This window comes from Elephas maximus, chromosome 4, assembly GCF_024166365.1.
Source record: "Elephas maximus indicus isolate mEleMax1 chromosome 4, mEleMax1 primary haplotype, whole genome shotgun sequence".
Taxonomy (NCBI): Eukaryota; Metazoa; Chordata; class Mammalia; order Proboscidea; family Elephantidae; genus Elephas; species Elephas maximus.
In genome coordinates this window covers 153,469,206-153,493,585 of record NC_064822.1, presented here as the reverse complement: position 1 = coordinate 153,493,585, position 24,380 = coordinate 153,469,206, and the positions used below count along the sequence as shown (strand labels likewise).

The following is a 24,380-nucleotide window of genomic DNA, read 5'->3' as shown; positions in this document are numbered from 1 at the left end:
AAAGAGGGCAGAACTCTGGAAGGTGAACAGATGGCTTCTCTGAGACATGATGTAGGTGAAATAAAACCAGATATGACCATGTCAAGCCCTCAATTTTTTTCCACGATGTAATACCTACTTGGAGAGTCCCTGTGCGGCGCAAATGGTTAAGCATGCAACTACTAGCTGAAAGGTTGGCAGTTTAAACCCATGCAGAGGACAGGACTGGTGATATGCTTCTGAAAGGCTACAGCCTTGAAAACCCTGTGGAAAAGTTCTACTCTGCACACATCGGGTCGCCATGAGTCAGAATCTGTTCGACGACAACTAACAACAACGTTATCTACTTGAATACAAAATATCTTTTTCATCATTGGGTAATATGAGCTGTTTCCTGCATCAGAATTAATTTCTCTTTCACACATGCATCCACACACGCACATGCATACACACCTGTTTTCATCAAAAAGTGGAGGATAGTTATAAATAATGGTGTTTTATTTCTGCTAGTCATTTTAGTATGCTGCGTAAATAGTCCTTGATTGCATTCTATATGAAAGAGATAATAAGGATAATAAGAGCTATGACAACAGGGTTCACAAAAGAAGTAATAGCTGTGCGTCTTTCATTTGAATTTACAGAAAATAGTGTTTTATTTTTCTGGAATACTAGAAATAACATATCTGTAGCCTCTTTGGTTTAATATTAACTCAGAAAAAGAACGCTAATTCCATTTCACTGACTACCTGTCTCCATCCCCTACCCCCCCACACAAAGAATTTTTGTCCGTGCTTTGTTATTAATGAAGGTGTATCTAGTGCAGTGCACTGTTCTAGGCTCAGCACAGGCCATTAGAAGGCAGATCTTCCTTTAAGGATTTTATAATTTGTATTTTCCTAGTAATGTAAGAAGTGAAACAAGAAAAAATTTTGTGCAGATTTTATTCATCCTAGTTGTATGTTTTTGAGTTGTATCCTACCCATTCATGGCTTCAAAATTAATACTTCTCTAGAGATGAATATGAAAATTAAAGACAAAGTCAGAGAGTGGATTTGTGGTCTCAGTCATCTTTTCTAAGGGGCTAAGTTAATCATTCAGACATTCTAGTTGATAGTTACACACGAGCGTATTGTTCAAGTCTTCTGACAAAAAACGAAATTTCCAATTTGGTTTGAAAGAAAAAAAAAACCAAAGTTCTCTATAAAAACTTATCCCCCCAAAGCCTGAAGGCTCTAAGGAGATGTGATTTCTCCCAAGGGAAAAACAAGAAGTTTTCCTCAGCTCAGCAGATTTAGTTTGGGAGACGCAGCTTTCATATGACATTCTCTGATTTTCTCCTAGAAATACTTTTAAATTAGATGTGATCAGGATATACAACATACTCTACAGGTATTTAAGATAGATGAGATGGGGTTCTCTCCATCAGGAACATGTTGTTGGGTGCTGTCAAATTGGTTCCAACTCATAGCGACCGTATGTACAACAGAAACACTGTCTGGACCTGCGCCATCCTTGCAATCGTCGTCATGCTTGAGCCCATTGTTGGAGCCACTGAGTTGGTCCATCTCATTGAGGGTCTTCCTCTTTTTCACTGACCCTCTACTTTACCAAGCATGATATCCTTCTCCGGGGACTGATTCCTCCTGATAAAATGTCCAAAGTATGTGAGACGAAGTCTTGCCATCTTTGCTTCTAAGGAACGTTCTGGCTGTACTTCTTCCAAAACAGATTTGTTTGTTCTTTTGGCAGTGCATGGTATATTTAGTATTCTTCACCAACACCATAATTCAAAGGCATTGATTCTTCTTCAGTCTTCTTTCACATGCATATGAGGCAATTGAAAACAGCATGGCATGGGTCAGGGACACCTTAGTCTTCAAGGTGACATCTTTGCTTTTTAACACTTCAAAGAGATCTTTTGCAGCAAATTTGCCCAATGCAGTACTTCATTTGATTTCCTGACTGCAGCTTCCATGGGTGTCAATTGTGGATCCAAGTAGAATGAAATCCTTGACAACTTCAGTATTTTCTCTGTTTATCATGATGTTGCTTATTGGTCCAGTTTTATGGATTTTTGTTTTCTTTATGCTGAGGTGTAATTCATACTGAAGGCTGTGTGGTCTTTGATCTTCATCAGTAAGTGCTTCAAGCCCTCTTCACTTTCAGCAAGCAAGATTGTGTCATTTGCATAATGCAGGTTGTTAATGAGTCTTCCTCCAATCCTGATGCCCTATTCTTCTTCATAGAGTCTAGCTTCTGGGATTATTTGCTGAGCATACATGTTGAATAAGTATGGTGGAAGGATACAACCTTGATGTACACCTTTCCTGACCTTTTTTTTTCCCCCTCTGTTTTCCCAACTGAGCCACTTACTCCTTGTGCAACACTGGCTTTTGATCTTAGGGAAAGAACCAGAAGATAGAACAGCACTCTGAGTCACTTCTGAAAGACAGCACCCTCTGCTAGGATTCTCAGATGAACTCAGTGACTGTCTGAATCCTTTTTGTGCTGTTGGTAAACTCAGTGAAAAGCCTCCCACTCTTCGGCCACCACTTCTCTAGTCCTCCAATTTTGGTCATTTTTCAACCCCACAAGGACCTCCAATCCTTCTAGCCTATTGCCTTTCCACTGGCCATGCCTTATGTCTTTGCCTCTCTCCTTTTCCCGGTTAGATTCTACTGCCCATCATTACATCCATGCTCATGTCCCCAGCTCTCTCTGTTGTTCTCGCCCAGGAAAACTCCAACCTAGGTGAAATCTATTTCTCTGCCCAGTGTTTGCCTATACCCAAGCAGCTGAATTTTAGTATACAGCTAAACTGACTGGTCTCCCTTAAATTTATTTATACAAAGTGCCAGGGGCTCTCTCCGCACTGCCAACCCATTAGTGAGTAGTTATCCCCTCACAGTCCTGTGCCATCAACTCTTTGCACTTGACCTTTTCCATCAGCATGCATTTGTAATATATTTATTACCTTTAAAAATGAATACTATTGGCCCCTCATACCTTTCCAGCTTCTGTCCTATTGCTCTGCTACCCTTTACAGTAAAACTTCTCAAAAGAGTTATCTATGTTCACGGTCTTCATTTCTTTGCTTTCTTCTCTCCTGAACCTGCTTCAATCTAGATTTTGTCTGCACCATTCCACTGAAACCACACATGTTGAGATCCCAGTGACTCATCTTAAAATCATTAATATCATACACAAGTAAAATGTTGTAGAAGATAATTCAAAAATGGTTACAGCAGTATGTCAACAGGGAACTGCCAGAAATTCAAGCCAGATTCAGAAAAGGACATGCAACCAGGGATATCATTGCTGATGTCAGATGGATGTTGGCTGAAAGCAGAGAATACTAGAAAGATGTTTACCTGTGTTTTATTGACTATGCAAAGGCATTCGACTGTGTGGATCATAACAAATTATGGATAACTTTGTGAAGAATGAGAATTCCAGAACACTTAATTGGGCTCATGTGGAACCTGTACATAGGCCAAGAGGCAGTCATTTGAACAGCACAAGGGGGTCCTGTGTGGTTTAAAATCAAGAAAGGTGTGCGCCAGGGTCGTATCTTTCTCCATACTTTTTCAGTCTGTATCCTCAGCAGATAATCCAAGAAGGTGAACTATATGAAAAAAAAGAATGGGGCATCAGGATTGGAGGAAGACTAATTAACAACCTGTGTGATGCAGGTGACACAACCTTGCTTGCTGAAAGTGAAGAAGACTTGAAGCACATACTGATAAAGACTACAGCCTTCAGTATGGATTACACTTCAATGTGAAACAAAAATCTTCAGGACTGGACCAATAAGCAACATCATGATAAACAGAGGAAATATTGAAATCGTCAAGGATTTCGTTTTACTTGGGTCCATAATCAATGCCCATGGAAGTAGCAGTCAAGAAATCAAATGACGTATTACATTGGGCAAATCTGCTGCAAAAGACCTCTTTAAAGATGTCACCTTGAGGGCTAAGGTGCACCTGACTCAAGCCATGGAATTTTCAGTTGCCTTGTATACATGTGAAAGGTAGACAGTGAATAAAGAAGACCCAAGAAGAATTGATGCCTTTGAATTATGGTGTTGGTGAAGCAGAGTGAATAATTATGGTGCTGGACAGAAGAGTGAATAAACCTGTCTTGGAAGGAGTACAGCCAGAATGCTCGTTAGAAGGGAGGATGGCGAGACTTTGTGTTACATGCTTTGGACATGTTATTAGGAAGGATTAGTCCCTAGAGAAGGATATCATGTTTGGTAAAGTAGAGGATCAATGAAAATAAGGAAGACCCTCAACGAGATGGATTGACACAGTGACTGTGCAACAATGTGCTCAAATATAGCAACAATTGTGAGGATGGTGCAGGATCAGACAGTGTTTCATTCTCTTGTGCATAGGGTCACTATGAGTCAGACCGAACTCGATGGCACCTAACAGCATCTACAACATCTCAATCAGCCTCTCTGCACCAGTTGATTCTGGTGATCACTCCCTCCTTGAAATTCTTTCCTCACTTGGCTTCTGGACCATTACCTTCCTACCTCAGTCTCTACCCTGGCTTAAAAAGCCGCTCATGATTTGGTCCCTGGCTTCGTCTCATTTTCTACCACTTTCCCTCTCCCTCACCCCACTTCAACCACCCTAGCCTCTCACTGTTCCTTAGCTTTCCAAATATGTTCTTGTATCAGGTTATTTGCACTTATGTTCCCTCTGCCTGGAACATTCTTTCCTTAGAAATTCACGTGACTGACAGCCTCTTGTCATTAGGGTATCTGCTCAAATGTTACCTTGTCAGAGAGGCTTTCCTTCATCACCCTCTCTAATGTAGCACCTAACTTGGCTTTATTTTTCTTCATAACCCTTGTCACTACCTGAATTTATATAAAATATCTGTATATTTATTTTCTACCTTCTCATTGGAGTAATAGCAGGGTCTTTTCTGTTTCTTCACTTCTTGAATAATGGCTTCACAAAGGTGTCTGTGTTCTCATCCCCAGAATCTGTGGATGTGTTTGCTTACATTTGCAAATGTTAAATTAAGGATCCTGAGATGGGAAGATTATTCGGCATTATCCAGGTGGGCTCAGCGTTATCACAGGGATCCATCTAAGGGAAAGAGAAAGGTAGAATTAAAGAAGGAGATGTAACAACAGAAGCAGATATTGGAGTGATGTGGCCACAAGCTAAGGAATGTGGGCAGCCTGTATAAGCTGGAAATGGCATGGAATAGATTCTCCCCTAGAGCCTCCAAAAGGAATGCAGCTCTGTTGACACCTAGATTTTAGCCTAATATGACCCATTTGGGGTTTCTCACATCCAGAACTGTAAGATAATGAATTTTAAGCCATTAGGATGGTGACAGTTTGTTACAACCCTAATGCTGTAACTAATGCACTCCTGTGTCTCTGGCACTTAGAGTTTTGCCTAGCACATAGATGCTAAATAAAATAGTTTGAATGAATGATGTGTCTTTACTGGTTTAGGTCCTATATAGAGAATATTGGAGTTTCCAACCCCTATCCTACATGCTATCATTGAAAATAAAAGATCTTTCTTTAGAAAACAAATATTTGCTTCCCTTTTTGTCTAGGGAAAAGATTTTTTGTTATGCTTTTTTTATCCTAGTCTATTTCAGGCAGGCATTTTATTCATACGTGTGTGTGTGTGTGTGTGTGTGTGTGTGTGTGTGTGTGTGTGGTGATTTAAAAATCTCAGAATGTCAGGAATGGAAAGGACTTTAAAGGTCATTCAGTTGAATTTTTTGATCTGTTGTTTGCATATTTCTCACAATATCCCTGACAAGTGACCATCCAGAGTCTATTTTAGAACCTTCAATGATGGGAAACTCACTTGGGCTGGAGGCAGATCAAGCCACTTTTGAGTAGCCTTTTTTGCCTTGTGTTTGTTTTGTTTTTCACTTACAGAATTGAACCAAGACTGGAAATGTCAGTTTTAAACCAAAACCGACTTGTTTTTACCCATTTATTTCAGAGGTATCTGAAGTCCAGATGACTTATTAGCTTTACGTATGAAACGCCTACATTTTTGCATCTGTATTGTCAGAAAATCTCTACGCCTTTCCATGGGAACCTCTCAAATATGCTTCTGGGGGATAAAATCAAAAAGCCATTCGCAGTTAGGTTGTTACATTTGCGTTGCTTCCTCATTACGCCTCTGAGAAGCCTTCAGCGGAGAATGGGATTGGCTTAACTTGGGGATATTTTTCTGCAAACGCTGGTTATGAATACTTATTTTTTGTGGATGGCTCAGCTGATGCAGGATGGGCAATTGAATTACTAAGTTCAATTAGTGCTGAGCCCTAGCTGTGTTTATACACTATGGTAGGCACCTGAGGAAAAAGATGATAAAGTCATGGCTCCTACCCTCAAGAGGAAGGCATAATCTAGTATCACACATATAACAAGAAGTGATAAATGCTCCACCAATGGCAGGAAAAATGTCTCAGGGGAGTGAAATGGAGCCAGTGATTAATTCTGACTTGCCAGCCTGGACAGTGCGTGAGTGGAGAGGGTAGTGGACAGAGGAGAGAAGGGGAGAGGGGGAAGGGGAATAGATGTAATATATGAACATGTGTATGTAATTGATCACCACAGTATCCTGAATGTTCCTTTGTTAATTATATAAATAGTACAGGTGTGGACTTTCATTATATAGTTCGATGATTAATTTCCTAAAAATTCTTATTTGGCAGTGCCACAACTTTCACTTTTCTATTCAGGTATTAAAATAATTTATTCTCTAATGTAAGTGACAAGTGAAGATTTATGCCTTACAATTAATCATGGCATTTAAACAACCTGTTAAGGGTCATTTGTCCCCAGGGTGTGACATGTTTTATGTCTAGCTCTCAGAAACTTTCAAGGTAGTTTGCATCAGTTAACTCTACCTTTTTCTCTGGTTTATCTGTTGCGTAGGAAGTGGGTCTTTTAACCTGTGGAGATAAGGATTCCTCAGCCCCTCAGATTCATGCTAAGCCCTTGGTAAGCCTGTGCTTCTAGTCTGAGATGGCAGCCAAGAGCTTGTCCAGAGGAGGACTTGAGGGTGTTGATTGCCCTGCCATTCTCTTGGATAAAGTGGTTCCCTGGAGAGTGTCAGCTCCATGGAGTGCCATGTCTGACTTGTTCTATGCTGTAGCTCTAATGCCTGCCATAGGAGCTTCTCATTTGTTGAATGAATCTGTGAATGGATGATCATTACCCCAACTGAACTTCAAATGTCAGCAATAGAAGAGATAAGAAAAGGAAATGTGGTGTGATTTCCTCCTTTTATAAACTACCAAAGCGTTTGTCCTTTTTGCAGTCTTACAGCCATTTGTCTGCTTGTGTTTCTTGCTCATTCAGCAATGCCTGCAATGTGCCAGACGCTGTGGGAGGCCTAGGCCCTGCCTTGTCTTAATTCTTTCACCATAATATGGACTCCTTGAGGACAGACAGCACATTGTGCTCACATTTATCATTGGTAAATGCTGAGCATAATGCAGGTGCTTAGTAAGCATTTGCTCACAAAATGAGTATTAGCAACTTTGCAATAGGAGAGGACCTCAATGTATTGAGAGCAGCAGGTACTGAAATCTCAGTTGCTGGACTTCTAATAGTCTAAAGTCTTACACAACATATTTTTTCTTTTCTAAGATTTTTTTTTTTTTTAGTTTGTTTTTGTTGTTTTAATTTTGTAAATAAGTGCTTTGAAACTTCCCCAAGCCATGCATCCCACTCTTTCCCTATACAGACAGGATACAAAGGCAGGACTGGCTGATAGGGAGGAATCTGCTAATACTTAGATTTTAATACCTTTGAAAGACAGACATGTTAAGTGGCTAATGTTGCTGAATGGAGATCTAGCATTTTTCTTGTCTCTTCCCATATCCTTTCCTTTTTTTTTTTTTGTTTATCTTCATATGTCACATAGTAATAATATTTTTTGCTAGTCCCAAGCAAGAAAATTAAAACTATATTGGAGCTCTTTTATAGCTTGGGGCTATCTATGGTCTTAAATCTTTTCTTCACCCATTTTTCTATTGCCCTTTCTTCATTAACTACCCTGACTACAAACCCCCAGAGTTTAATGACTGGCTTGTTAATTAGGCTGGGACTTTTTCCCATGAACAGCTGTAGCTGTTGTTATGATATGACTTGTGATATTTGTGGCCATGTGTGTACATACTTAAGTACATATGTTGTGACCCATGTAAAAAACTGTCTTCGTTATGGATAAGTTGGTTTCCATCTTTGAGAATAGTAATAAAACCTGTATATGAGTGGTTAACATAATAAAAAATATTCAGATCTGCTAAGAACTGGGCACTCTGCTAGGTCCTGGGGATACAGTGGTGAGAAGAGCAGGTAGTGTGCAGTCTAGTAGGGGAAATAGACAAGGAACACATGTATGAATGCAAACTCTGATCTGTTATGGAGGAAAACATCAGGATGTCATGCTGGAAAGTGGAGGGTCCGGCTTAGGTAGGGTGGTCAGGGGCTACTTTTCTGAAGACATGATGATTAAACTGAGATTTGAAGGTCAAAAAAGTACTCATCCGTGCTGCCAGGACCAGGAAGGCCATGGAGGCACAGCAGAAAAAAAAAATTTTTAGAAGCAGGGTAAAAATCACCAGTCTTTTGAGCAGGAATTATTTCTTTTGGATGAGGATGGTTGTGCATTGCCACCACGCATTGTCCCAGTGAGTAATGTGGCAGCCTAGGGTCAGGAACACAGTCTGTGATCATGGGACAGGGCTTCTTGGAGAATTCTTTGTGTAGTCCGTACTCACCTTTTACACTGCTTTCTTTTTAGTCTTTGTTAACAGCTCAGTAGTTGGGGACCCATGTAGGTAAGTGCTATGTGTTGCTTTCCCAGTTTCCTAGCTTAGAGCATGAATAGGAGGGTCATAGATTCTTATGAATATTGACAGCATTAAAAATCCTTTATGTTAGTTTGTTCTTCCATGTTATGTGATTGCTTGGAGTTCTGCTTCTGGACATTTTAGCTTTTCTTGGTCACAGGAAGTTGAGCAATTCAAAGTGATAGTGACTGGGCTTGTTTTGTGGGCAGGAGTTTTAATGAATGCCTCCTACCATATAAAGTCATTCTCATTCAGGTATTTTAGGTTCACATTTTAACATTGTCAGGCACATTCTAAAGATGAAAAATGTGGGGTGTAGAGCCCAGCTCCTCAGAGACTTGGGTGGTTTTTCAAGATAAATGTAGCCTACTAGACAATAAAACAAAAATATAAGTTCCTAAACCCCTGAGGGGAAAAAGTAGAAGAGTTCCTCCAATGACTGCCGGCACCAAAATGTGAGCTCCAAGAGGGCAGGGCAGGGCCTTGGACCATGTTGTCCTTTGCTGAATTCTCACCATTTAGAATAGTGCTTGGCGCAGGGTAGGCTCCAGAAATATTAGTTGCATGAACAAATGAAAAGACCCTGAGCAGATGTATTTATCAAGGTAGGAATACTGATTTTTTTAATACATATTTTTTAAAAATAAGCTTTTTGTTATTTTTTTAGCAAATGGTAAGTTAGTAGGATTATGGCAGAAGGAAACTTGAAAGTTTTCATCTTCCTAAAAAATGATTGGAAGGATCATGGAGAACAATTGTCTTTAATCCCAAAGTTATAGTGCTCAGAGTGCTTTGGCCTCTCAGATTTATGATTGGTTATATTTCATACACTTTTCCTCACTGTGTGGCCTTCAGTAAGTTATTTAACCTCATCAGGTCTTTTTCCTCATTCCTAAAATGGGGAAAATAGTAGAACCTACCTTATAGGGTTATTGTATTAGTTAATATGTATAAAGCACTTAAAACAGTGCCAAGCACACAGTAAACTCTATCTGTGCTAATTGTCATCATTATTAGTATCATTATCATCATCATTAGATGCATATTGTCCATGTTTTAGGTAACCCCTGTCAAGAATGCTCATGTCTCAAGCTAATAATCAGAAATGTAAAATTGATTTAAATTTTTTTTAATTATAAAATATATTTCTTTGGGTTTTTGTTTGTTTTAATAGGAGCTGTAATGAGATATAATTCCCATACCACAAACTCCACCCTTTAAAAATATGTAATTTAGTGGGTTTTATATTTCCCAGAGTTATACAACTGTCACTACTATCTAATTTTAGAATATAAACCACCTCAAAAGAATTTTAGAACATTTTTGCCCCCCAATACCTATTAACAATCTCTACCCATTCGCCCCTCCTTCTAGGCCCTGGCAACCACTAGTCTAGAGTCTGTCTCTATAGATTTGCCTATTCTGGACATTTCAAGTAAATGAAATCATACAATATGTGGCCTTTTGTGTCTGGTTTTGCATAATGTTTTTAAGTTTCATCCATATTATAGCCTGTATCAATACTTCATTCCTTTTTGTGGGCCAATAATATGCCAATGTATGGATACAGCACATTTTGTTTACCCATTTCTCAGTTGGTGGACATTTAGGTTGTTTCTACTTTTTGGCGATTATGAATATTTCTGCCATGAACATTAGTGTAGAAGTTTTGTTTGGATGTACACTTTCAATTCTCTTGGGTATATACCTAGAACTAGAATTCCTGAGTTATGTGGTAACTTTATGTTTAACATTATGAGGAACTGCCAAACTTTTCCAAAGTGGCTGCACCATTTTACAACTCCATCTGCAATGCATGAGGGTTCCAATTCCTTCATATACTCACCAACACTTGTTATTGTCTGTCTTTTTAATTATGGCCATTCCAGTGGGCATAAAATTGTTTGTGTGTTTGTGTGTGGTTTTGACCTGCATTTCCCTGATGATTTATGATGTTGAACATCTTTTCATGGGCTTATTGGCCATTTGTATATTTTCTTTGGAGAAATATCCATTCAAATTCTTTGACCATTTTTTAAATTGAGTTATTTGTCTTTTTAGTGAGTTGCAATTTTTTAATCTATTCTAAATGTAGGTACCTGTCAGATATATGATTTGCAAATATTCTCTCCTATTCTCTGCATTATCTTTTTATTTCTTGATAGTGTCCTTAGAAGCAAAAAAGATTTAAATTCTGATAAAGTTTATCTGTTTTTCTTTCATTGCACATGCTTTTGGTGTCATATCTAAGAAACAATTGCAAAATCCAAGGTTACAGAGTGTCTTAGTTATCTAGTGCTGCTATAACAGAAATACCACACATAGATGGCTTTAACAAACGGAAGTTTATTCTCTCACAGTTTAGGAAGCTAGAAGTCCAAATTCAGAGTGCCAGCTCCAGCAGAAGGCTTTCTTTCTCTGTCAGCTCTGGGGGGAAGTCCTTGTCATAAGTTTTCCCCCTGGTTTAAGAGCTTCTCAGCTCAGGGACCCTGGGTCCAAAGGATGTGCTCCACTCCTGGTTATTCTTGGTTGGTGGTAATGAGGTCCCTCTCCTCTCTGCTCATTTCTCTCTTTCATGTCTCAAAAGAGTTTGACTCAAGATACAACCTAATCTTGTAGACTGAGTCCTGCCTCATTAACATAATTGCCTCTAATCCTGCTTCATTAACATCACAGAGGTTAAGATTTCTAGCATATAGGATAATTACATAAGATCAGAAAATGGAGGATAGCGACACAATACTGAGAACCATGGCCTAGCCAGGTTGACACATATTTTGGGGGGACACAATTCAATCCATAACATTCCACCTTTCGGTCCTCCAAAATTTATGTCCTTGACACATGTAAAACACATGCACCCCATCATATCACCCTAAAAGTCTTAAATCAAGTCCAAATTCCATCCTGGAGCAAAATTCCTCTTCATCTGTGAAATCTAGAATACAGGTTATCTGCTTCCAAAGTACAATGGTGGAACAGGCACAAGGGAGACATTTTCATTACGAATGGGAGAAATTGGAGGAAAAGAAGGGATAATAGGCACAAGAAAGTCAAAAGAACTCATTACATTAGCTCTCAAGTCTTGAAAATAATCCTCTGTTCTCTGAGACCATTTAGGCAATGGCCTCGCTTTCAGGCCCCTGGAACAGCAACTCTGCTCCCCCTGGCTGAGGGAGGTCCTATTCATCTGAGTGGTGACCCCACCCCCTCAGCCCCGGCAGGCCCTATCCTTCTACTCCTTGGGCATAGCAGCTCTGCCCCTTCAGCTTTGGGCAGCGGATCCAGCCCCTTCCTGCTGGCACTAGCAAAAGGCAAGCGCACACTCCAGAAATAAGTTGATGAAGATCTCACTCTTTGAAAACTAGAAAACTGCAGCCTCACCCTTTAAGAGCCCAGAGATCATGGCCCCACCCTTTGAGACTGAGGCAGCTCTGCTTCCCATGCCCCTTGTCTCTTCAGCTTCTTCTTCCTGATTCCTTGGCCTCTTGGTCCCTTGGGCCCCTTGGGCCTGCCTTGCCTCTGCACTACCTGGGCAAGTGTTGCAAAGCTCTTTAGCTCTACCAATAAGTGCCTGGAGGCACCACATTCTGCCAGAAAACCATGGCTGGAAGCACTCAGCTCTGTCGCTCCGTGGGTCGGCCAGCCTAGCTCCACCGATAAGTGCCTAGAGGCACCCCCACTCCTCCAAGAAGCCTTCTGCCTGAAGGCACTCAGCTGTCTTGCTCTGTGGGTCACCTCCTAAGTATCTAGCACTGGTCTCTTGTTCTGCTGCTGCTTTTTCTCTGCAGCTGCGTCTCGCCACCTGCGCCATCTCCGGTGTTATAGCTCTCCTTCCTTCCTTCTTAGCCCTCATCAGAATTGTGTTTGATGTCCATAATTTCACCAACAGTCTCTTCAAGGCAATCTAGGCTTTTACTGTTGTTAGGTACCGTTGGATCTGTTCTGGCTTATAGCAACCCTGTACAACAAAATAAAACACTGCCTGGTCCTGTACCATCCTCACAATCATTGTTATGCCTGAGCCCATTGTTGCAGCCACTATGTCTAACCATCTCATTGAGGGTCTTCCTCTTTTTCAGTGACCCTCTACTTTACCAAGCATAATGTCCTTCTGGAGGGCCTGGTCCCTCCTGATAACATGTCCAAAGCATGTGCGATGAAGTCTTGCCATCCTCACTTCCAAGGAACGCTCTGACTGTATTTCTTCCAAGACAGACTTGTTTGTTCTTCTGGCAGTCCATGATATATTCAGTATTCTTCACCAACATGATAATCCAAAGACATCAATTCTTCTATGGCATTCCTTATTCATTGTTCAGCTTTCACAGGCATATGAGGCAACTGAAAACACCATAGCTTGGCTCAGGCACACCTTAGTCCTTAAAGTGACATCTTTGCTTTTTAACACTTTAAAGAGGTCTTTTGCAGCAGATTTGCCCAATGCAATGTATTGTTTGATTTCTTGATTGCAGCTTCCGTGGGCATTGATTGTGGATCCAAGTAAAATGAAGTCCTTGGCAACTTCAGTATTTTCTCCATTTATCATGATGTTGCTTATTGGTCCAGTTTTGTGGATTTTTGTTTTATGTTGAAGTGTAATCCATACTGAAGTATGTAGTCTTTGATCTTCATCAGTATATGCTTCAAGTCATCTTCACTTTCACCAAGCAAGGTTGTGTCATTTGCATAACGCAGGTTGTTAATGAGTCTTCCTCCAATCTTGATGCCCATTCTTCTTCATGTAGTTCAGCTTCTGGAATTATTTGCTCAGCATATAGATTGAATAAATATGGTGAAAGTATATAACCCTGAAACACACCTTTCCTGATTTTAAACCATGCAGTATCTCCTTATTCTGTTTGAACGACTGCCTCCTGATCCATGTAGCACAATTAAGTGTTCTGGAATTCCCATTCTCTTTTACTATTAGGCACTTTAAAACTCTTCCAGCCTCTTCTTATTACTCAATTTCAAAACCACTTCCACATTGTAGGTATCTCTTAGAGCAGCACCCCGCTCCTGGTACCAAATTCTTAGCTATCTAGTGCTGCTATAACAGAAATATCATAAGTGGATGGCTTTAACAAACAGAAATTTATTCTCTCACAGTTTAGGAGGCCAGAAGTCTGAATTCAGTGTGCCAGCTCCAGGGGAAGGCTTTTTCTCTCTGTTGGCTCTGGAGGAAGACCGTTGTCATCAATCTTTCCCTGGAGCTGGCACCCCAAATTTGGACTTCTAGTCTGCTAAACTGTGAGAGAATAAATTTCTGTTTGTTAAAGACGTCCACTTGTGGTATTTCTATTATAGCAGCACTAGATAACTAAGACAGAAAGATTTACTGCTATGTTTTCTGAGAGTTTTGTAGTTGTAGCTCTTATATTTATGCCTGTAGTCCATTTTGAGGTAAGTTTGTACATGATGTGAGGTAAAGACTCAATTTCATTCTTTTGCATGTGTATATTTTCAATGCTATTATATGTGGATTTTTTTATTGTTATCTTCAGATTCTTTATTGTCGTATGTTTGTTTTTAAACGAAGTGCATTTAACAAAATTTTTTAATGGTAGAATACTTGATCTCTTAGACAGATATATGTAAAGTGTATTTAATTTTTTTAAAAAACCAAGGAAATTATAAATTTTCTCTATTCACTGTGAGCTTTTTTTCCTTCTTGTAATTTCCATAATTTGCTATAGTTGAGGATGGACGATTTAAAGGTAAAGCTATGCTTTTTAGAAAAGGAGCACTGAAAACTTTTACATATAATTTTAAAGCTTGCAAAGTATAATTCTTCATATCTTTTCTATAATGTTAAAGACAACAGACACCTCTGGTAGAACTCTGCCAGAAAAGAGTGAAGAGATCAGCGGATATTTCTTGAACCCTTCATTAGTGTCAGACTGTTCACCAGCAGCCCTGAAAAAGAAAACAGAAGACATGAGTGACCCACCCTACGAGAGCCAAAGAAGCATACCGCTGGCTGTGACTGATGCTTTAGAACATATTATGGAACAGCTCAATGTTCTGACACAGGTGGGCTGGCATGCTTTGTACTGGGTGGTAAGAAATACAAAACATCCCTGGGATACAGCAGGTTGCAGACTTAACAGAGCGGGGGAGATTTTTCCTTAGCAAGGCAAGTTCAAGGTGATAATCCATATGCCAAAATAAGCTCTGCTGAGCTGCTCTAGCAAGATCTTGTGGAGGTGAGTCTAGAGTCAGTTCACTCACATGTGTGAGCTTACACACACGCACACACGCATGTACATCTTGTGCTGTCTCTGTCTTCCCAGGGCCAGAAGGCAGTAATATGAGCTATGAACAGTGGTGATACTTCATGCTAGAAATGTATTTGGTTCTGGGCAGTCATACTTTTCCCTGGGGATTTTTTTTTTTTTTAATTAATTTTTATTAAGCTTCAAGTGAACATTTACCATTCCAATCAGTCTGTCACATGTAGGTTTACATACATCTTACTCCCTTCTCCCACTTGCTCTCCCCCTATTGAGTCAGCCCTTTCAGTCTCTCGTTTCGTGCCAATTTTGCCATCTTCCCTCTCTCTCTATCTTCCCATCCCCCCTCCAGTCAAGAGTTGCCAACACACTCTCCAGTGTCCACCTGATTTAATTAGCTCACTCTTCATCAGCATCTCTCTCCCCTGCACTGGACCAGTCCTTTTCATGCCTGATGATTTGTCTTCGGGGATGGTTCCTGTCCTGTGCCATTAGAAGTTCTGGGGAGCATTGTCTCTGGGATTCCTCTAGTCGCAGTCATACCATTAGGTATGGTCTTTTTATGAGAATTTGGGGTCTGTATCCCATTGGTCTCCTGCTCCCTCAGGAGTTGTCTGTTGTGCTCCCTGACAGGGCAGACATCGATTGTGGCTGGGCACCAACTAGTTCTTCTGGTCTCAGGATAATGTAGGTCTCTGGTTCATGTGGCCCTTTCTGTCTCTTGGGTTCTTAGTTGTCGTGTGACCTTGGTGTTCTTCCTTTGCCTTTGCTCCAGGTGGGTTGAGACCAATTGATGTATCTTAGATGTTTGCTTCTTGGCATTTAGGACCCCAGGCACCACAATTCAAAGTGGGATGCAGAATGTTTTCATAATAGAATTATTTTGCCCATTGTCTTAGAAGTCCCCTCAAACCAAGTTCCCCAGACCCCAGCCCCTGCTCCGCTGACCTTTGAAGCTTTCATTTTATCCCAGAAACCTCTTTGCTTTTAGTCCAGTCCAATTAGGCTGACCTTCCTTGTATTGAGTGTTGTCTTTCCCTTCACCCAAAGCAGTTCTTATCTACAGATTGATCAATAAAAAGCCCTCTCCCTCCCTCCCTCCCTCCCTCCCCGCTTTGTAACCACAAAAGTATGTGTTCTTCTCCGTTTTTTCTATTTCTCAAGATCTTATAATAGTGGTCTTATACAATATTTGTCCTTTTGCCTCTGACTCATTTCGCTCAGCATAATGCCTTCCAGATTCCTCCATGTTATGAAATGTTTCAGAGATTCGTCACTGTTCTTTATCGATGCGTAGTATTCCATCGTGTGAATATACCACAATTTATTTACCCATTCATCCGTTGACGGACATCTTGGTTGCTTCCAGCTTTTTGCTATTGTACACAGAGCTGCAATAAACATGGGTGTGCATATATCTGTTTGTGTGAAGGCTCTTGTATCTCTAGGGTATATTCCGAGGAGTGGGATTTCTGGGTTGTATGGTAGTTCTATTTCTAACTGTTTAAGATAATGCCAGATGGATTTCCAAAGTGGTTGTACCATTTTACAATCCCACCAGCAGTGTATGAGAGTTCCAATCTCTCCGCAGCCTCTCCAACATTTATTATTTTGTGTTTTTTGGATTAATGCCAGTCTAGTTGGTGTGAGATGGAATCTCATCGTAGTTTTAATTTGCATTTCTCTAATGGCTAATGATCGGGAGCATTTTCTCATGTATCTGTTTGCTGCCTGAATATCTTCTTTAGTGAAATGTGTGTTCATATCCCTGGGAATTTTTGATTCGGTATGTTCAGAAGGTTAGGTCATTCTAAAAGAGGTATTTAGGGCCTGAAGAAAAATGTCTGGTTACTGTGAAATATCTCTAATGCTGATGGTTCTTCACTCTGAAGATATTCTCACTGTCCAATATATAGCTTCCCTTATTCCAAAGCTTCTTACTTCACTTCTTTTTTCTATTGTGAGAATTAATCATTCAGCAGGTGTTTTAAATTCAAGAGAATACATCTTCAGAATTCATGATGCTGTGTTCTGCCAGTGATTATGGTTTTGCTTTCCCATTTTAGAATATTGCCCAGTCCTTTGAGGCCAATTTACCTTTGCAAAGAAGGAATACAGTGGATTTTAAATAATATACCAAAGGTCTTCCTGCTCTTGGCCACTATAGATGTAGTTTATGGGAAGTGGTATATTGAAATGGATACACCTAAGGTTTCATTTCCAGCTCTGCTGATTCAGTGTGTCCTTTGAACAAGTCTTTTATTGTTCCTCTTTAATGTGCAGAATGAGGATATTGATATTTGTCAGAGTAGACATTGTCACAAATTATACAGAAAGAGAGGTTAAGATGTGAACTAGAGAGATACAATTGCTTGTTCAGAATGAATACTTCAAGTCAGAATAGCTCCTGCATAGAAATGCCTAACTCAGTTCTCAGTGCTGGCTGTGCCTTATAATCACCTGGCAGTTAAGAAACTTACAGATGCCTAGTGTTCACCTCCAGAGGATCCATGTCCATTGGTTTGGGGTAAGGTCCTGGCATCAGTTTCTTAAGCATTCCCAATGATTCTTTTTTGCAGCCAAGGTTTAAAGTGCTAGTTAAGTGAGTGTTTTTATTCCGGTGATTACTTCTCAAGGCCTTTGGAGTTAAGTGGCATGTAGGTGGATTTGGAGTTCTGACAGGTTGTAAGAAAGAGCCTTTCAAAAACTCAGAGTCACATAAGGTGTGTTCACTGGAAGTCATATTAAACTTAACAAATTTCTCTTCTCAGCGTTGTGCTGGAGGTGACTGTCTCTGTATTTATTACACATTTCCTTCCTTTAAAGGCAGTTTACCTCTTGACTTCATGGTCAAATTCAGTTTTGTTGGCTTGTTTCTTGTTTCTTATATTGGCATGACTTCCTCACCTAAAATGTCATGTTTGATGCTGGGTCCTCATCAGGGTCTCTCCCAAATCAGTCTTTTCATTCCTATTCTTTCACCTTCGTGACAGCTTCAGAGGATGATAGGGAACTAACTCATTATCTTGAAACTTGGTAACTAAAATAACTAACCAGTTCCACTGAACTGTGTACCACTGAAAAACCAAATAGTAGATAGGGAAATATCTCTTATACATTACCCCAACTAATATATGGAAAAAAAAAATTGTAGAATTAGAATATCATCATTTGTAATCCTAAGAATTAATAGATCTATGCATTGAATAGTTACTAACATCACAAAAAGAAATGACCAAACGTTATTAATGTGCCTCCTAATGAACAGGTACATGACAGCCTATTCTTTTATCAAGGGATCTAATCTGAGTCTCATCAGGCCACTGGATCTAGTTGCCAATTTACAGAAATTTAATGTTTTACATGGATTATCTCATTCAGTCCTCCAAATAACCCTATGAGGTGTTACTGTCATCCTCTGGTTCAGGGAACTGTAGCAATCGTTATGATTTCTTCAAAGTAAACTAGTTATCCAGCTGTCTGGTCTACCATGAATGGGATTATTACAGAATGACCAGTGCTGGCATTTAAGTAGCACCTGGGCCTGACATGTGGCATTTTGCCGCCACTCTACAATGCAGTTTATGGCACCACTGAGAATGCCACATGTGGTCTCTTCTCCGGCACTGATGCCTTAGAAGATTGGGCATAAGAATTGTCTGTAGAGCCCTTTCTCCTCACATGTGTCCATTTTTTTCTCTTCCTCAAACTGCTCAGCAGTGCTTTGCCCTGTGGTAGGGTCTGGGGCACAGAAGCATAGCAAGTTATGGGGCTCATTTCTGAGCCAACCACTTGGCAAAAGCATAGGTGTTCCAGTTATTTCTAAGAAGGACCTCCTATGCAACGATTATCGTCATTGGCGCTACCCAATATTGATGATCTTCTCCTCCTTTTTACAGACCGTTTCAATCTTGGAGCAGCGACTGACTTTGACAGAGGATAAACTGAAAGACTGCCTTGAAAATCAGCAAAGGCTTTTCACTGCCTCCCAGCAGAAAAGTTGAATAGAAAAGTATGAGCCAGAGGCATGATAATTGCCCCACGTAAATATATTCAGGAAAGTAATACAGGATGCCTCATGCAACACAACTCCGCGCTAATTATCATGGCATTTCTTAAAGCGTGAGCCACAGAGCAAAAGGCAAAAGGCATATTTAAGGACTAATTTAAACATACAAATCAATGTCAAGGACTAATTTAAAGTATTACCATTTATAATTGCAGTAATAAAGTGATAAGCATTCAAGTGACTGTATTTGCCCCCATATTATTTAAAATGTTAGTTTTTGTTTGGAGTCCAAATCTTGCCAGGAAAGTAACAAAAATCTCTGGATTTCATTGTTAAATCATTTCAGATTGACCATGTTCAGGCAGTTCCTTGAAGCATTAATGTATTTCCTTAGAACAACACCCCCAGGTAAAAGAATTCATTTACCTCTAAAACAACGTCCTGAGTTACTGATCAACCTCATTTTATTTCCTTCAATTGTAATATATATATATATTTATCATTTCTTACTGATGCCTTGAAAAGATGATCTAATAAAAATTCCAAGCGCACAGAATTTCCGCAGCAAAAATACACTTGTTTTAATTAGAAAGCTCACATGCATGACGTAGGGCAATGGGTTTTTACTTAATTTATGGTGTATATTATTTATTCTTTGGCAACCTGAGGAAGACGAAGAGTTAGACATACATGAAGCACATGTATCTTTTCTTTCTCGAGTGAATGCACTGAATGAGGTGGGTTGTGTCCAAACCTGTGATCACGGCTCACAGAGATTATGTTAGTGTGATTTCAGTGTTCTCAAAAGCCGGGATGACACAACAGTGATATTTTAAAATACACACCCATGTATGTACACATGCGTAAGAAATGTTACTGCTTAGGTTATTTTGGCAGCTGAGTAATAAGCACTTTAAAAAACTACCATTTGCATCGTTGTCTTCTCTCTCTCTTTTTTTAATGAATTGTGATTTGAAACAGAATGAAAATGAGCCAGGCATCCTAAAAGATCACGGCTACAAATTAAGAATCTTGTTTTATCTTAAACAAAATGAGAGATCAGAGTGAAGAAAAAAGGCAAATTAATTTTAGCTTGTTTTTCTGTTAACTTATATCAAAAACAAAGGAAGTGGTACATGAAACCAACCCACATTTATGGTGTCTGTAAGTGGCTTTTGTAAGTGACTAGGGAAAATGCCATCCATGTTTGGGAAAAGAAGACAAAGCGAAGTCTTATTTATGTGTGAGTCTCTGTTTAGAAAATTTTCTTACAGCAATTTCAGTTGTATCTGTGAGGTGCTTTTTTTTTTTTAAAAAATCATTGTGTGTTGTGCCTTTTTATATCATACAAAGTGTGGACTTTTAGACATTTTCAAGAGCTTACAAAGACTAAGTCGCATTGTATTTTTATTACCTCACTGAGAAGACTAAGAAATGTCATACAAATTTTTTACTCTTTTTTGTGCTTCAAACAATAAAGACTTTTTACCTTCAAAAAAATGTTCTTTTTATTGTTTAAATGATTAAAACCTGGAAATACTAAACTTCTTATCTTCAAGTTCACTCAGTCTTTAATGTGCATAAAGATCTCCTGGAGAACTTGTCAAAACACAGTTTCCTGGCCCCCGTCCCCAGAGATTCTGATTCACGGAGGAAGGAGGGCCCAATTTGCATTTCTAACAAGCTCACTGGTGAGCTTTCTGCTGCTGATCAGAGAACCACATTTTCAGAACCACTAAACTAGCGTTAGCCACTTCTTACATATGTTGCCATATATTTTTACAGTCATCACTGACCTTTATAAGTGATATAAAAAGTGATGACGTCAGTTAAAATGCTTTGAAACTTTTTCAAGAGGGCCATTTGATAATTCCTCTCTCGCTCTCTTTTTTTTTTTTAAATACCTTTGAGGAATCTCCTTTGTCTTCATCAGATTCCAGCCCCTCTTTTCTAACTTGTACGTCCAACTATCTGATCAGCATCTCCACTTGGAAGTCTAATAGCCTGTGTCTAAAACCAAACTTTACCCCCACACCTGCTTCCTGATCCCTGCTCCAGCAGCTTCCTTGCTAGTCTTCCCTATTTCAATAAGTGTCAATGCTCCTTCCAGTTGCTCAAACTGAAAACTTTTGACTCTTCTGTCTCGCACCCCACATTCCAGTCCTTAAACGAATGAAACACCTATTTTTCACCACTCCAATGCTACCATCATGGCCCAAGCCATGATTTATCTCAGGATTTTACTAAGGATTCCTCTTTCCTGGAGGACTGCATTGCCTCCTAACTTGTCTCCCTGCTTTCACCCTTACACGGCAGGCAGGCCAGAGAGGTTCTCGAAAAGCCTGAGCCAGAGCCTATCACTCTTCCGCTCAAAACCCACCAGGGCTTCCCAGCTCACTCTGTAAACTCTCAAACCTTGATAGTACATAATCTGTGCCCCCTACCTTTTACTCTTCAGCCTCCCCTCATTTCCCCCTCATTTCTCACTCTGCTCCCTTTGCTCTGGCCATAGTGACTCTTGCTTTCCTTTGAACAAGCACAGCTCCCACCTGAGGGCATTCATACTTGGATTTCCTCTGCCTGAACACTCTCCCCACCAGGTATCTGTCACAGCATCTCAGCCTCAGCTCACAGGGTGTCTTTTCAGAGCTACGTTCCCTGACCACTCCGTATAAAATAGTAACCCTTCCTACTTATATGGCTTGTTCTTCTTACCAGGCTTCACGTTCTCCAGTGTTCATTACCTTCTGGTGTGTCATGTGTTGCCTTATGTATAAATCACTCCCATAAGAGTAAAATCCACAAGGGCAGGGACTCTGCTTTTTGATCATTGATGGATCTCCAGAACTGAGAAGGGCTCCCAGCTTGCAGTAGGCACACAGCAATAGTTTGTGAATAAATGGGAACAATTACTTAGTTGCAGATTTCTTCCTCCTCTACCATGGAAGTGGGTTCAATTAAATGATTAAATCTGAGAAACTCTCAGCTATTCCTGAACAGTATACCTTGGCAGCCCATTTGAAGAAACTGAATTTCAGGGGAGTGGCTGACCAAGAGGGAGTCCTCAGAATCTCTGTGATTGAAGAAAAAAAAGCCAAAGGAACCATTTAATCGCCAGCCATATCAGTTGATGCTGTCAGGTTCAAATGATCTGGTTAGTGAATTTGGTTCAACCAACTAGATAACTTATCTCGATCGAATTTCTCAATACTGTCTTCCTGGTTGCTGCAGAAAGGACTTTTTTTTTTTTTTGGCATGTAAATATTTCTCTTAGACTTGATTCAAGTTGTTAAAGTAGATGTTAAGAGCTTCAGAGGCTTTTAAAGATAAATTTTCATTAGCCTGACATTCCAAAAGGTTAGTCTGCATCTCATTTACAAATAGATTATCTTTTTTTAATCTTGAAGATTATTTCAAATAGTACAGAAGAAATAGGAAGTTCCATTAGTGGGCCTGGGTGGACTATGTGAAAAACAAGCCCAAGGGAGATTTTACCTACTTAATAATTTTTTAGAGTGTGCTTAAAATATACAATGTAAAAAGAAGTTAAATGTGTTATATTTTACCTTCCTAGCTGCATATGATTCTTTATCTCAGGATTTTACTAAGGATTCCAAATTTTAATACAAACTTGAACTACTCATTGCCAACGGAGATGGAGCCAGCCACTTGTCTATGGGGTAAACCCAAATCCAGCTGCTGAGTTATTTTGCTTGGCTCACAGACCTTTTGTTAAAAAACTTGCCAATATTTAAAAATTGGAGATTTTATATTAAAATGTAGATTTCTGGCTTATATTAAAATGTAGTTTCTCTGAGAAACTCAGAGGATCTGGGACACTGGGCCTGCATTCCTCCATGGCAGCAGTGAGCTAAAGCTGGTGGCCGGGACTCCGTGTGTAGGGGCAGGTATGCCCCACCCTCTTATTGTAGACCCACTTCCCTCTAAAATTTCACATTACCTACCTGTTCCCTGTGGACATTTGTGCCTTTGACCCTTGTCTGGTTCGCACCATAGATATCCAAGCCTTTTATATGATAAAATGAGGCTGTCACCCTGTGTCCTCAACCTCTGCCTTTCCAAGGTTATTTCCCACTGCTTGCCTTCTCTTCCACATTACCTCTCCCCTCAAGTGTACATCTTATCCCCAGCTCCATTATTTGGATGAGACATACTATTCCCTTTCCAACTCCACTTGAATTGAGCATGCTATTCCCTGTCACCCTACCTAACCCTTCTCTGCTTGGAAAACTCCCCGAAAAATCCAAACCAGTTCCAGTCAAGTCCGTTCCAACTTCTGGTGATGACCTCATGTGTTGCAGAATAGAAATGCACTCCGTAGGGTTTTCAAGGCTGTGATATTTCAGAAGCAAATCGAAAGGCCTTTCTTTCCAAGGTGCCTCTGGATGGATTTGAACCACCAACCTTAAGTTAATCCAATGCCTGTTTGTGCCACCGAGAGACTCCTGGAAAACTCCTGTTCATCCTTTAAAAGGCAGCTTGAATATCACTGTGTACTTTCTACTGTCTGTACAGCATTCTTTACAAATCTCGGGTACAACAGAGGTTGTATATAATACAGTTTTGCCTCTTCCACTATGACAATCTTCTGAAAAGGTAGCCTGGCCTCTTTGGATTCCCCACCTAGCACACTGCCTGGCTTATAGGAGGGGCTTAACAAATAGTTGTTGAATAAAGGAGAATTTTTATTTATTTCAGTGTTTTCAAAACATTGCTATTTCACTTATTGTCAAAAAAAAAAGTTAAAACTAGGGTGTATGGACTGGAGGAAATAGCATAGGTAAAAATTTAGATGCTCAATATTTAGGACTGAGTGGGCATTACTAAAGAAGCCCTGGTGGCACAGTGGTTAAAGCACTTGGCTACTAACTGAAAGGTGAGCATTTTGAATTGACCAGCCACTCCATGGGAGGAAGATGTGGCAGTCTGCTTCAGTTAAGACTGACAGCCTTGGAATGTCTGCATCTACTCAAAGGCAAGGGTTTTAGGGGGATTACTATGACCCGCTATTTGTTGTATAGCTCAATAGTTAACACGCAGAGTCTTTAGGGCCAGAAAGACTTGGATGCAAACTCTAGCATTGCCATTCTCTTGCAGCGTGACCTTTGGGGAAGGTATTCACAAAGATTAGTTTCCTTACCTGTAACAGGTAAAAATAATGTAAATTATGTTTATGAAATGTAACTGTCACAGAGTAAGTGCTCAATAAATGGTAGCTATTTGGTTTCCCCAGGCTACATTTCAGAATAATATGCGGAACAGTGGGATGCAGA

The 24,380-nt window shown here is 40.0% G+C and overlaps 1 protein-coding gene across 1 annotated transcript in view; it reads left to right on the top strand.

Moving 5' to 3' along the window:
- The window catches only part of POC1B (POC1 centriolar protein B), a 116,971-nt gene extending 96,465 nt beyond the window's left edge, over positions 1-20,506 (top strand). Inside the window, exons 11-12 of the mRNA XM_049884023.1 lie at positions 14,662-14,877; positions 18,977-20,506. Coding sequence (XP_049739980.1) covers positions 14,662-14,877; positions 18,977-19,081 — 321 coding nt within the window. The 3' untranslated portion in view covers positions 19,082-20,506. The remainder of the gene's footprint in view (positions 1-14,661; positions 14,878-18,976) is intronic.
- The last annotated feature ends 3,874 nt before the right edge of the window (positions 20,507-24,380 follow it).